The sequence below is a fragment of the Pelodiscus sinensis genome, chromosome 13, assembly GCF_052426305.1.
Source record: "Pelodiscus sinensis isolate ZL-2025 chromosome 13, ASM5242630v1, whole genome shotgun sequence".
Lineage (NCBI taxonomy): Eukaryota > Metazoa > Chordata > Testudines > Trionychidae > Pelodiscus > Pelodiscus sinensis.
In genome coordinates, this window is record NC_143064.1 from 20,496,228 (window position 1) to 20,510,829 (window position 14,602).

A 14,602-nucleotide genomic window follows, 5' to 3' on the forward strand; every position below is an offset into this window, starting at 1 on the left:
GTTGAAGGCAGTGGGAGTCATTAACAAATGATAGTCAGTGTGACTAACCACTTGAATAGGAATCCAACAAATGTAGGTTTGCACAATCAGTTCCTATTACAGTATTTATTACTTAAATGAGAATTTTCATCTGATCTATTGTAGCTGCATGTTGTGTGGTTTTAGGCAAAATTCCTTGTTGTTGCCTTTGGCAAGATAATTTCAGTAGGTGAATGTCTCTTTTTAAAAATATTCTCTCGTCTTCATCATAAAACCTTCCAATATGTACAGTGTAAACAGCAATTATTTCTTCTGACCAAGCAGATATCTTTAATGTTAGATGAAGCTTAATACATCAAAAGTGTTTTAATAAATGTGATGATTTTTAAGTATTGGAGGTATATTTTTTTCAGTTTCCACACCAATATCTTGGAAGTGTAAATTGAGTTGGCTAATGACTTATTCGCACGTTTCTATGTTCTCTGATGACAGGTGCTCTTCTACAAAAAAGCCATTCATTGTAAGTGGGGCATAATGTGTTGAGTTATGATGCTACCCATTTCATACCCAGTATTCATGAGGCTGGGAATGTCAGTGCATAATCACATATTCCCTCTTGCTGCATTCCTATGATGCAATCTGCATGTAGCAGCCCTTGTGAGAGTTGTTTTAATAAGCAAAGACATATAAATATATTCATACAGTTATTGGTTATCAGAGCTTTTAGCATTTAGTACAAGACATGAGTTAGGAAAAGACCCGTGTAGAAAGTTTCAATGGAGTGCCAGTGTTGACTATTATAACAACCACATGGAATATGGTTGCTATGTTACATGCCATTCTGTGTGTCTGTGCAATGATGGGAAAAATGGGGAATCTTCCCCTTGCTATTCTGGCCACCAATAAGGCCTAGCTCTCACCTCCCTCTGTGTCTAAGACTCCTTTACCAACCTCCTCACCGCAGCAGCAGTCACCTATACCAGTCAAGCAAAGGAGCACAGATTAAACAAAGTCAGAAAACCCATAAGACTGAAAGCACCTTTTTTCAAACAGTAGACCAAACATGTTCACAGACTTTTCTCATTGTGTACAATGTAGACATGTCTGGTTTTATCCTGAGATTCAGAGTCAGAAGAATAACTCTACTCAGTTCAATGTCATTTTAGCAGTGACTTGTTTTGGGGAAAATATTATGTCTGTGAATATATTTAGTTGTATTACTAATCATGCAAGTATTATAAATACAGAAGGTTAAATATACACAAAGTGGAAAACATAATGAAAAGTAGCAGCAGAAAAGATATTGCTTTTGTTAACATCACCTTAATAAAGTCAGCTTTAAAATCTAGACATAAAGACTATTTATGTTCAATAGTTCGGTAGTGAGACCATTTTCCAGATTCTGGCATATCTGAAATATCACATATAAAGCCCAATTTTACAAACATCTCCACTTGTCATTAAGTGTTCCTAGCTCTGATTGGTCATATCGGCAACATCAAACTAAATACAACATCTGCCCTGCAACATTTCTTAAGCTCTACAGGTGGTGTCTGTTATTCTGGCCAAAATCATCAGGGATTGAACGGGGACCTCCAGAGCTAAGAGCATCAAACTTTTTCAGCTGGAGCTAAAGAGCTTTCTAGCCAGGGAGAGCAACAATTCATGTTCTTTGTAAATTGGCATGTCGAACTTGCAACACACTCACTGATGGTGTACCACTTGCTAAAGACAAGCAGAACCTAGTGAAATCAATCATAACTAATCTCTATGTTTGATTGCCATGGCCACTGAGTCTTGCATGTATTTTATTGTATGTAGCTATACTTATGATCTTCTTTATCTAAAGCTTTTCATCTTAACCACATTGCTAGCAGGAAATCACCTTAGGTTTGCAGCTGGCTGTAAAACTGTTTGTTCTACCACAGTTAGCTTTAATCAGCATCCCCTTCCCGTATCCTTTACTGGCATGCATAGTCCATATTCATGTAGTAATCTCATCCGTTTCAGTAGGATTATGTGAGTAAATGAAGGATGCATTATCAAGTCTGATTTGCCTGCAGACTATCCACACATTTAATTTGAAAATAGACATCTAGTTTACTGCTCTGAAAATACTGGGATCCTGTTATGACGTGGATTATTTCTTTGGCTGGCTGGTTTTTAGGGGCCTTGCAGCTTTTCAAGAGGACAGTAGTTCCTAACAGGCCTACCTGGAGGACCTGGAAGACCTGGTTGTCCGGGAAAACCATCGATTCCTGGATCACCTGAAGGGCCGCTCACTCCATTAGGACCTGGGAAACCAATGCCGGGAAGACCACTCTCTCCGCGCCGGCCCTTGGAGCCAGGCAATCCTGGCAAGCCTTTTTCACCTGGAAAGCCTAGTCCGCCATCACCCTACACATAATAAATAGACAGCTACAGCTGAGAACCAAGCACACCTGGAATGACTGCACATTGCCACAGTTTTGACAAGTGTTTTGTGCTGTTCTAAGTGATTCTATTGGACACTGTGAGGCATGCTTAGCAGCAAGTTTCAAATGTGTTTGATAAAGTATATGGAAATCTTGTAAATTTAATGCTCACAATCTTTTAAATTCAGGAGACTCTACTTACCTCTATAAGCATTGCATAATACATTATATATGCTAAAATATAAAGAATTATACAAGTTGAAAGCTGTTTCCCTGTGTTTCTACTTATAAGGTTAATGGTCAGCCGTTTCTATTTCAGTATTTGACTCTTATAATTTGATAGATAGTATCTTTTGTTTAAAAAAAATCTTAAAATTAAAGTAGTGCCTGTGACTTGAGAATTCTCTGTCTCTCAGACTTTACCCATCATTTATCTAATGGTTATGTAATCAGAGATGTGCTGAAGAGAATCTTGGAAGGAGAAATTCCTGTTAAGAGGGCGAGAGCCTCTGAAATAAATTTTCCTTAACAAAGTGTCCTGCTTAACACTGCTCAGCTGCATGTAAGTGTAAATATTACATTCATTATCCAGCTGGGCACTTCAAATTCCAACCCATATATGACTCCTGCTTTGCACTCTTTACCCCTGGCCCCACTCATTCTGCCATGTGAGCTGTGCCTTCAAGATGCTGAAGACTAAGAAATGGACTTAATAAGGCAATTTAGAGCTCATATGCCCTACAGTTTGTCATATGTGAATTGATGCGTGTGAAAAGAGGATTGAAGTGTGTAGTGTAGACAAGCCCTAAGTAGGACTTGTGGGAGCAGGAAATGTGCTTCTGCTCCTTCTCTGTGCCACAGTTTATGATGGGTCATGTAAGTTGTCATGTGTTAAAAGAGGGCTGCAAGCTGTAGTGAAGATAAATCCTTAGAAGACAGCACAGAAATCTTTGCCTGTAATCTCATAGATGCTACTGGAGTTTTAAGGATTTTGGGGCAGATTATCCAAACTGTGGTCCACATGAACACTGGAATTCTTATAGCACTTTACTCTCACTCCAGTTTTGTCACTCTTGAGTCAGAAGCGTGCAAAAGCCCTTTATTCTAATTACTTTTACTTGTTCAAAACACCAGAATATCATTGGCCTGGGCAATGCAGAAGGTCACGAATGATTCTGTGGCCATCCTGTATGTGTGTCACAGGCATCATGCTAGGGTGGTTGAAAATTTAGGGAAGATACTGCTGCTGTGAGAAACCAAGCTCAAGAATTGTGAATTACACTTTCCTATACACATATACAGGTACCGTTTTTCAGCGAATATACCCTACACCCAAATATAACCCGCACCCAAATACACTCCATGGTTTTTGCTGTTTCAGTTAAAAAAAATCTTGTATACCCCGCGCATGACTATAACCCGCGGAGTATACAAGACTGTGCCGGGGGTATATTTGCGGTGCGGGGGGTTAGGCTCCCAGCCTGCGATCGAACAATGCAGGGAAACTTACAAGGGGCGCAGAAACAAGGGAACACTCTGGAGCTGGGGCAGAGGCGCAAGGCAGGAGGCTCCCATCCCAGGCTGACAAAGGGAAGGAGCCCGGAGCAAGTTGTGGCGCGGGGCTCTGTGTCCAGCAGCAGCGTCTGGCGTCTGTAGGCGGCCACGGCTCACAGGAGTGGGGCCGGGGCCTGTTGCTTGTTGCTCCTGCGTGATCCAGCCGGGTGCCCCTCCCTGCCTGCAGCCGCCGCTGCTGCTCGCCAGACCCGTTACGCGCTCGCTTGTTGCTCCCGGGCCAGCGCCTGCCCCGGCGCCCCAAACCATGCCCCTGCCCAGGAGCAACAAGCGTTCCAGAGCGTTCCCGGCTGCTGCACCCCTTGGAAGTTTCCCCGCGTTGTTTGGTCCGGGCTGGGAGCCTAAGCCCAGCCCGGCAAAGGTAGTGAAAGGATGGGGGGGAGGGGATACTCTTCCATCCAGTGAAAAACCTCCTATATATCCCATGCACGAGTATAGCCCGCAGCGGGGGTGCGGAGTTTGTAAAAACAAATATAACCCCCGGGTTATATTCGCTAAAAGACAGTAGTGCCATCATCATTAATCCATCTAAATAATTCCCTGTCATTCCAAGGTCCTAGGCAGTTGGGCCTCTCTTGTCCTCTGCTTGCAGCATACAATGAATTAGTTTCCATAGGACCGAAATACACTAGTCTAACTAAAATCACTGGGTTCAATATAGGGGCATCAAAGTAAAATTTACACAGGAGATCAGCCTATATGATAGAATGGCCACTTCTGGCCTTATACTCCATGAAATTATGGATAACATGAAATAGAGTCTATCCCTACAGTGTCAGTTCATGAATCCAATGCATCGCTTTAGATCTCTGGACCCATACAGTGGGCCTCAACATGACAAACAATTCAGTCTTTTTACTGTTATTGATCCTTCTTATTACAATTTTGAAGCACTCATTCTTACTGATTATGTATAAACTCACCGGAGGACCTGGCAGGCCTCGTAAACCTAGCAATCCATCTCTGCCAGGATTTCCTGGGATTCCAGGAGGCCCTCTGACTCCTATTGCACCAGGATCCCCCCGGAGACCTCTGCCACTTGCAAAAGATGGATCCCCCTTTTCTCCCTTAAGGCCTGGAGAACCTGGTTGACCAGATAAAGCCTATAGGCAGAAAGAGAAAAAAACAGGTACCTGGATATACATGGAAAGACCTTCACTCCACAGAAGTCATCAGGATCAAGAAAAAAAAATGAGATATAAAATGTTTCCATAATAAATCAACAATGAATGTACAGAGGTAGTTGGAGCTGACATGGTTATTCTGAAATTAAAGGACGAATGATTTAGAGTGGGATTTGCAAAAGTCCTCACAGATGACTTATGCTCAACAGTTTGAAAATATCACTCTTCATTTTTTAACATAAAAACTCTGCTTAGAAATGTCATTGCAGCAGCAACTAGGAAAGAAGTGTACCACAGAGGAGCTCTTACGCTTACTGCTACCAACATGCAAAGAGCTCACCATTTTACTCTCTTTCTTCATCCAAATGCATCTCTCATTTCCAAACCAACCCTTGGCCCAGAGAGGGTCCAAAACCCAATATGGCGACTAAATGTCTCCACTCTGACAAATGAGTTCTCAGAATCACTACCTTACATTGGTGTAGGCGGCACTGTTGTTGGCATGTGGTCTCAGGATAAAAGAGATAAGGTGGGTGAGGTAATCTCTTTTACTGGGCCACCTTCTGTTGTGCAGGGAGACAAATGTTTGAGCTGACACAGAGAATTCTGACCAACAGAAGGCGGCCAAAGACATTGACCTCACCCATTTTTCTCTCTAACACTTCCAATGATGGCATTTCTAGGATTTTACCTTATTCCTACAAATTGCTTTTGCCTTCTTACCCAACCAAACAGAAACACTCATTGAAATATGAAAGATTTTTTAAAATTTAGACCACTTTGAACAATACTTTTTTTTTAATTGGCAGAGACTGAAGAAATCCTATCCTGACTTACTTGAGGCCCCCGTGGCCCTTGTGCACCCACGCTGCCTGGATCTCCACTGGAACCCTTAACCCCAAGTTCACCAGAACGTCCTGGTGGACCCAAAGGGCCTGGTGCTCCTTTTGGCCCAGCTCTTGTGGCTCCTCCATCACAAGCACAATCACCCGGATCCCCTGGAAAACAGAGTGAACGAGAGTGTTTGTCAGCACTGTGGAAACAGATAATTGGATCTCCACTGCCTGAACCTCTTCATGTGGATTTGCACTTGGTATTGTCGGTGAATGCAAAATGAGCAAAGTGAGCCTAAAATGATTCTGGTGAGGTAGCGTTTCACATCCACTTTGCATAGGTTTCAATGTCAACACAAGGGGTAAGGTAGGAAATTTCACCTTTGGTCCCCTTTAGTCCCAAAACTCCTGGTGGTCCCCGTTGTCCAGGTGTTCCTGGTTCCCCAGGTTCTCCATCGAGGATTTCTTCAGGTACAAACACTGGCCCTGCAGAGGAAAGGATATCAACAAAGGCATAAGAAATCTAAACTTCTTTCAGCTCCATTAGTCAGCCACAATAACAGCTACTTTGGGAAGGTGGCATGGAGCCAGACTGAGTCCTAGTGTCAGTGGATACGACTGCACAGATTTCAACTCAATGAAGAGCCAAATTTGGCCCATTACCAAATGCTGCCTGTGACAGGGCATCGGATTTCACCCCCAGGTAAGTTGTTACCTGTGCTGTCAAGAGGGCTACTTCCACCGCAAATGTCCCGTATTGGACTGCACCTTTGGTCAGATCTTGGAGACCAACCCAATGACAGCATCATCCCAAGGAATTCAGGTACTGGTTGCGATTTGAGTCGGGGGGAGGGAGGATCCCAGTAGAAGCCCTGGTGGACTCGGGGTGTGGACAAACCATCGTGCGGGCAGATTTCATGAGGAGCGGAGAGCCTGGGGGCGGATCAATTTGGATTCAGTGTGCATGGGGATGTTAGCCCGTATCCCACGGTGTGGGTTCAGTTTGACGATGGGCATCGCAAAAGGCCATGCCGCATGGCCTTAGCACCCACGCTCGCATACCCTGTCTTATTGGGAAGGGATTGGCAAGGCTTCGCACGGGTTTTGAGAGAGTGGGCCCACCGAGTTACCCGGGGAACCCTTCCAAAGATGCCAACGGAAGCGCTGGCAGCCCATAGGGGGGTCACCCCCACCTTACAGGATGCAGCGATGGAAACTGCCACAGAATTGAGCCCAATAAGTGGAGTGGAGGATGGAGATTTCCTGCAGGAGCAAAGGGAGGACACTTCACTGCAAAGAGCATGGGAGCAGGCTGGAGGCGACACAGAGCCACCCGCAGAAGGAAGTTCCCAACATTCGAGGTATGTGATGACCGTCTCTACCGGGTAGTAAAGGTTGTGGAGGGCCAAGGGGAAATTCGACAACTACTTGCACCTTTCCAGTACCGATGACATGTGTTGGAACTAGCACATTCTAACTCCTGGGCCGGACACTTAGGTTGGCAAAAAACACAACAGCGAGTGACCCAGAGGTTCTACTGGCCAGGGATCTATAGAGAAGTGCGAGATTTTTGTGAATCCTGTCTGAGTATCAGAGGGCTTCTCCAAGAGGGGTATCGAAGGCCCGGTTGGTACCCCTGTCCATAATCGGGGTGCCCTTTGAAAGGGTTGCCCTAGACCTAGTCGGGCCCCTAGAACAATCTCGTTCAGGGCACCAGTATATCTTGGTCCTGATCGACTATGCAACCCGGTACCCCAAGGCAGTACCTTTAAAGCACTCTACGGCACCTGTGTTAGCTGCTAAGCTGATGAAAATTTTCGCTCAGGTGTAGTTGCCCCAAACTATCTTAACAGACCAGGGGACTAATGTGACTTCACGGTTAAGGACGGAGTTGTGTCAAATGTTGAACATCAAAACTTTGAGGACCTCCGTTTATCAAATCCAAATGGATGGACTAGTGGAAAGGGTCAATAGAACACCGAAGGTGATGTTGCGCCGTTTTGTAAAGAAGATCCCCGGGAGTGAGACAGATTGCTTCCCACATTGTTGTCTGCAGTTAGAGAGGTCCTGCAATCTTCCACAGGGTTCTCCCCCTTTGAGTTGTTATATGGGCGCCAACCCCGAGGTATTCTGGACATAGTGAAAGAAAGTTGGGAGGAGCAGGAATCCCAAGCATGAGGCATGGTGCAGTATATTTTGCAGTTGCGGGAGAAATTGCAAGCCCTCCAAAACTTTGCTAAAGACAATTTGCTAAAGGCGCGATTATGGACTTTCAAGCCAGGAAATCGCGTGTCGCAATTATTGCCCTCACAAGAATCTAAACTGATGGCTAAATGGCAGGGACCATTTGAGGTGTGGCAGCAAATAGGGGAAGTGGATTATGAGGTTCAACTCTCGGGGAAACTGAGAAATACCCAAATCTATCATGTAAACCTCCTAAAGAAATGGGTGCTGCGAGAGAGCTTTATGATTGAACCATGAACCCCTGAACCAAAGTTGGGTCTCTGGTGCAGAGATATGGAGTGTGGGGAAGGGGTCACCCAGATAGGTGAGGACCTAATACCCCACCAGCAGGACGAGGTTCGTCAGTTGATACAGAAGTTCACCCCGGTCATGTCAGTATGCCCAGGGAAGACGTCCCTCATAAACCATCACATTGACACAGAACCTGTTAAGAAGGTGCGTGATGTGATATGGCCCTTCCCCCGAAATATGTTGGGTACCGTGCAGGAAGAACTACAGACCCTGTTACGGTGGGGGGTAATAGAGGAATCACATAGTGACTGGAGAAACCCTATAATACTCGTGCCTAAGCCCAATGGGGCTATACGCTTTTGTATTGACTTTAGAAAAGTAAACGCGATATCATGCTTTGACGCCTACCCAATGCCAAGGGTAGATGAACTGCTGGAGCAATTAGGGTAGGCCCAATATATTTCGATGTTAGATCTTACAAAGGGCTATTGGCAGATCCCCTTGACACCCACCTCTAGAGAAAAAACAGCCTTCTCTACTCCAGCACCACCATGCCCTTTGGCCTACATGGGGCTGCTGCCACCTTCCAGAGATAAATGGACAAAGTGTTGTATAAACATTGGCAGTACTTTGCCGTCTATATTGACGATACAGTGATGTATAGCTCCACTTGGCCTGAACACCTCTAGCGATTGGAGACAGTGTTGACAAAGCTAAAGGAAGCAGGGCTCATGACAAACCCTAGTAAATGCTGTATCGGGCAGAGGGAAGTCTCCTACTTGGGGTATACTGTGGGGCAAGGCAAACTAAAACTGCTGATAAGTAAGATAAGTGCGATCCAAGAATGTCCCCGGCCCACAACCAAGAGGCAGGTGTGCCAATTCCTGGGTTTTGCGGGCTACTATAGACGATTCGTACCTAATTTCGCTACCATAGCCACCCCTTTGACCGAATTAACTAGGAATGCTCAGCCAAAACGTGTGCAATGGACGGCCCTTAGCAAGAGAGCCTTTCAAGATTTAAAAGATCGCCTGACCCTGGCCCCGGTCTTGATACAACCCGATTTTGAGAAACCATTCATGTTCAAACAGATGCGTCCGGAGTGGGCCTAGGGGCAGTGTTATCGCAAGAGATAGAGGGGAATGACCATCCGGTATTATATGTAAGCCGCAAATTATTCCCCCAGGAATGGAGTTATTCAACAATAGAAAAAGAAGCTCTGGCAGTAAAATGGGCTATTGATCTGTTGTGTTATTATCTTCTAGGCAACCAATTACTACTAGTGACGGATCACGCTCACCTTCGCTGGCTGCAGTCCATGAAAGAAACAAATCACCGGATCATGAGGTGGTACCTACTGTTACAACCCTACTGCTTCGACATAATTCACAGAGCGGGTAAAAGCCACCAGAACGTGGACTTTCTCTCAAGGATTGTGGAAGGGGAGGAGGAAAGGGAGAGAGGACAGGTGAACTTACAGGAGGAGGTGTGTGACGGGGCATCCGAGCCCCACACTCCCGCTGAAACGCCGTCATCTCAGGGAAGAGGGCGAGCGGCGCGGCAGCATCCCGATAGCACATGCGCCAGCGCCTCGAGCCACTCGGACATGGCCACAGGAAGTGTGCGTGGGGCGGGGGGAGAGGAGGTGTCCGGTGCGCAGCACGCCCAGCGTCTGCTGCGGTGCGTCATTTAAAAATGGCGAGCTGCACCATCAGGGAGGGAGGGAGGAAGGAAGATAGCTGCGGGGAAGGAAGTCCCAGTGGCAAGGACCCAGAGAGGGAGGACAGCTGCAGGGGAAGAAGCCCCGAAGCAGCGAAGATCACGGGAGGGCCAGGGTGGAAGCCCTGACTGAAAGCCTTCCAGGACAGGACTGCGAAGGAGCTGAGGACCTGCGTGACCGACTTCGCAGGCAGCAGTCCGTAAGGCAGGCAGGGTAGGAAGTGTCCCAGGGCGGGGCCTCTTGGCCGGGCCCACGGGTTGCTGTAACCAAAAGGGGCACCTACACTGCCCGTGTTAAGTTTACCTTGGCTTAATAGGTTACCACACAGACCAAGAGAAGAAGCCCAGAGTACTGATATTTTGAGGTTTTCCTTTTCTATTGGTCTTCCAGGGTTCTTATTTCAAAAACTAAACAACTGGCACAAGACCAAACGAAGGTGAACCTGAGCAGTTCTAAAGACCAGTGCAAATTATTCAGGTAAAACCTTGCCTCACCCAGCCTCCATTTCCATGTTGGGACCTGAGGTTGCAGAACTCCTGAAGTTTCACTGTACTGACGGGACAGAGTGCTGGAACCCTATTGGGGGAGGCTGTATCCGACATGTCTTGTGAAGCCATATTATGCGGGGTCTCCCTGCACCCTAAGGCACAAGCTTTTTAAGAAGGAGTAGATAGAGGCTGAAATGGGGGCAAATCAATGGATCTCTGGCTATGCAGTTCCACTACCATTGTGTTCTTGAGGCCTATGGGAACAGGAGCTCTCAGAGCTACTTAGTGTGTGTACAGTGGCTCTGCTGACAGTGTGAAAGACTGCATCCCCCATCCCACCATAACAGCCTGTCCCCTGTAGAGCTCCCCCACCTCTCTCTCAGTTACTTTGCCAGTGTGCTGGGAGCAGGAGTTTATTTTAAAATAACTAAGAGATTGGAGGGCAAATGGGCTTACTGAAGCTAGAGATGAAAAAGATCTGCTCCCTCCCTCCTGCTTCCCCTCAACCCACTGCAAAATTATTCCCTACATTGATCTGCATGTAGGGAAATGTAGAAGAACTTAGGTTAAAGTGAAAACACAGTGGGAAACTGATTTAAAAACATTACAATTGAAATTCTTTCCACACACCCTTAGTGTCAGAATAAAACACAGCCCTGTCTGACAGAGCCCTAGTCTACACCAGGGATTTATTTTGAAATAACTCCCCTTATTTCGAAATAACACGCAGAATACCCACACTACCAAGCCCATTATTTTGAAATAACGGGCTGGTTGTTTTGAAATAACTCCTGCTTTTCACAAGGAATAATGCTTATTTCAAAATAGTGGCAGCATGGACACTCCACTGCTTCTATTTCAAAATAACTACTTCCCAGAGTCATTCAAAGTAATTACTCAACAGTGCTTCCTGGGGCCCTAAAGTGCACCACATTAAGGGAGCCTACTTTGGATTAATTGGAGGCGTCCCTGTAGTGTGGACATGCTATTTCAAAATAGTTATTTCTGGAGTTGTTATTTCAAAATAATTTCCTCGTGTAGACATGCCCAAAGTAACTGGCAGGCCAGCTTCTAGCAGAACCAGCGAAGGACTCCATTAACTCTGACATACTGCCTAGACCGTAGAGCACATGCCTTCCTAATCTTCATTCAAACAAATTCAACGAACAGCTGCAAAAAGTACACATTTTTTTAGCAGCAGTGAACGGACCTAATTCTATGTATTTGACTGAGTCTATTATTGATAAGGGAATGGTTGTGCCTTCCCCATTAACTTGATACTGTCTAGCAATACCATATCAACAGACTTAGGGACTACATAAAACACATCCTTTTTCCATTGGCTGGATTATTTAAGTCAGCCACACATCCTGAAAGTTCAGCTTAATTAAAGGGAAGGCAAGTCATCGGCACAAAACACGAGATTCCTTACCTGGCCTACAAGGCAATGGTCTAAAATGGGAGGCTGGTACAGAATTAAACCCTTTCATTTATCACTTGTTTTCTAAGCAATATGAATGTGAATGTCTGTTATTATACCAAACAGGACTGCAATAAAGTATGGATAAAAGGCCAGTATCCTTACAACTAAAAGATGAGTCTTTATACCTTGGGTCCTATCTGGCACTCCTCATCCTGAATACATACTCAGAGCAGTTCTCATAAAAACATAAGAATGAAGTGGCCATACTGGGTCAGACCAAAGGTCCATCTAACCCTGTCTTCAGACAGTGGCCAATGCCATGAGCTTCAAAGGGAACATTCCCAGCTTCTGGCCAACAGAGACCAGGGAAATCATCCCTACCCATGAAAGCACAGGGAAAAACAAGACATGACTGAAAGCTGTACACTTTAACAAGAGCAGCTAATGAATGTAATTTTGTTGTACGTGTTCTACGTGATTTGCTGTGTACCAACCCAAGTTTTGTTGGTAAAATTAAAATAACTAGGTTTTCATGCTTTTTCCTTTCTGGAGATCAACTAGTCTGATAATTGCCCATTAGTCAATGAAATAATCCAAACTGAGTAAATAGAGCTGGCATTTTACTGAACACAGGGAACATAGATCAATGCTACAGTATATGCTTGATCAGTAACTGAGGCATGTAGCTTACTGCACATGCCTTGTATGTATGAGGTCCCAGGTTTGATACCCTCCTTCTTGTGGTCAGGATGCTAGCCTAGGACTTACAAATCCCCAATTCAACTCCTTGCTCTGGCAGATATCCAGCATGAGCTTGGGCAAGTTATTTAGTCTCTGTCTCAGTTCCTCACCTGTAAAATGGGCATAATAGCTTTTCCCTGCCTCTTAGGGTTTTACAAGGAAAAATATATTACATATTGTGAGGCATTCATATACTATGCACATGGGGGCCACGTAAGTACTTAAGATAGACATAGTCTCCAGTGGTAAATAATATACATATATAGCAAGAGAGCATTCCAAAAGATTATTTTGTTTGTTTATATTTTAATCCTGTACCAAAGCTGGTCAAAGAAATTTACATACGTGATGGACCAGGGAGTCCTGGAGGTCCTGGCATACCCGGTAAACCATCTAGCCCTGGAGTACCTGGTAATCCAATTGTTGCTCTCCCTTGGTCTCCTGGTTCACCAGGAATACCTGGAATACCTGGAAATCCCATGGGACCTGGTGCCCCTAGAGAGAACAAGGCATATACAGTGTAGTTAGCCAATATTCCAGCAGGATGTGGATCTAGATATTTTTCATTTTATGAAGATTACCACTGCCCATGGGGCTGATATTATGCTCATGCAGGAAGTCTTATAATTTCATATACAGAGAAGACAATAAGGGTGTGTCTAGACTACATGGCTCCATCAACAGAGCCATGTAAAGTAGTTTACCCGACATAGTCAATGAAGCGGGGATTTAAATAATCCCCGCTTCATTAAAATAAAAATGGCTGCTGCGCTGTGCTGACAATCAGCTAATCCAGCACAGCGCAACAGTCAAGACACAGATCGGTTGACAAGGGAAGCTTTTGTTGACCGCTCTGGTAAACCTCGTTTCATGAGGCATAATGGAGCGGTCGACAAAGGCTTCCCTTATCGACTGATCCGCGTCTAGACTGCCGCGCTGTGCCGGATCAGCTGATTGTCGGCACAGCACGGCAGCCATTTTTATTTTAATGAAGCGGGGATTATTTAAATCCCTGCTTCATTGACTATGTCGGGTAAACTACTTTACATAGCTCCATCGACGGAGCCATGTAGTCTAGACACACCTAAATAGCCACCTTTGAGAGTCACACTTTTTTTTTTTACTATTATAAAAGGCAACTTCCTAGGCCAGTGAAAATACTGCATTAATGCAGAGTCTCAGTTAAGTCACATTGGTTAGTGAGAATAACTAATTAAGCAAACTCATGAAATATTCTGAAAATGTGAAGCACAATTTCAATGCTCTATTACTGTGACGGAGTGAATAATGTATAGTGGAGCACCCTGTATCCAAATGCCGTCCCAGAGCCTGCACCTGCAATCCCCTACATCCCAACTGCCTGCCCCAAGAGCAGCTCAAAGCTCCTCTCACACTCCAGATCCCTTAATCCAAGACCAGAGCCTGCATCCCAACTCTCTGCCCAGCATGATGAAAGTGAGCGAGGATGGGAAAGAAAGGGAGGATCAAGTGAGCAGGGGTGGGGCCGAGGAGGGGAGGGAAGGGGGCGGGGCAAGAGTATTGATATTTGAGGTAGATCCTGGATTGCACTTAAATTCAAAAAGGTTGGAGACCACTGGCTTAAGGTTTCCAGGGTAAGTACTTACACTTAAAAGTCACTTTTAACAGACTTCCTAATATTTACTTTGAAGTATTCTGTTTCTGTGAACAAAAAATGTCAGCAAACTCATTCGCCAGGGAACATATAAACACAGGAAGGCCATGATTGTGCTGCATATTAACAGCAAATATGCTGAGATATGCCCACTGACTTCTCAGGGCATCAGATATAACTAGTGTTATTTGGAAATAACA

At 45.1% G+C, this 14,602-nt stretch overlaps 1 protein-coding gene across 5 annotated transcripts in view; it reads right to left on the bottom strand.

Annotated features, from left to right (window-relative positions):
• The window catches only part of COL4A6 (collagen type IV alpha 6 chain), a 233,847-nt gene that overhangs the window by 34,203 nt on the left and 185,042 nt on the right, over positions 1 to 14,602 (bottom strand). For 4 of the 5 annotated variants that reach the window (XM_075940945.2, XM_075940942.2, XM_075940943.2 and 1 more), the window contains exons 20-25: positions 13,115 to 13,264; positions 6,304 to 6,408; positions 5,927 to 6,087; positions 4,889 to 5,068; positions 2,193 to 2,376; positions 900 to 953 (exon numbers count right to left, since the gene is read on the bottom strand). In XM_075940945.2, coding sequence (XP_075797060.2) covers positions 900 to 953; positions 2,193 to 2,376; positions 4,889 to 5,068; positions 5,927 to 6,087; positions 6,304 to 6,408; positions 13,115 to 13,264 — 834 coding nt within the window. The remainder of the gene's footprint in view (positions 1 to 899; positions 954 to 2,192; positions 2,377 to 4,888; positions 5,069 to 5,926; positions 6,088 to 6,303; positions 6,409 to 13,114; positions 13,265 to 14,602) is intronic. The other variant, XM_075940946.2, reaches the window with a different exon arrangement.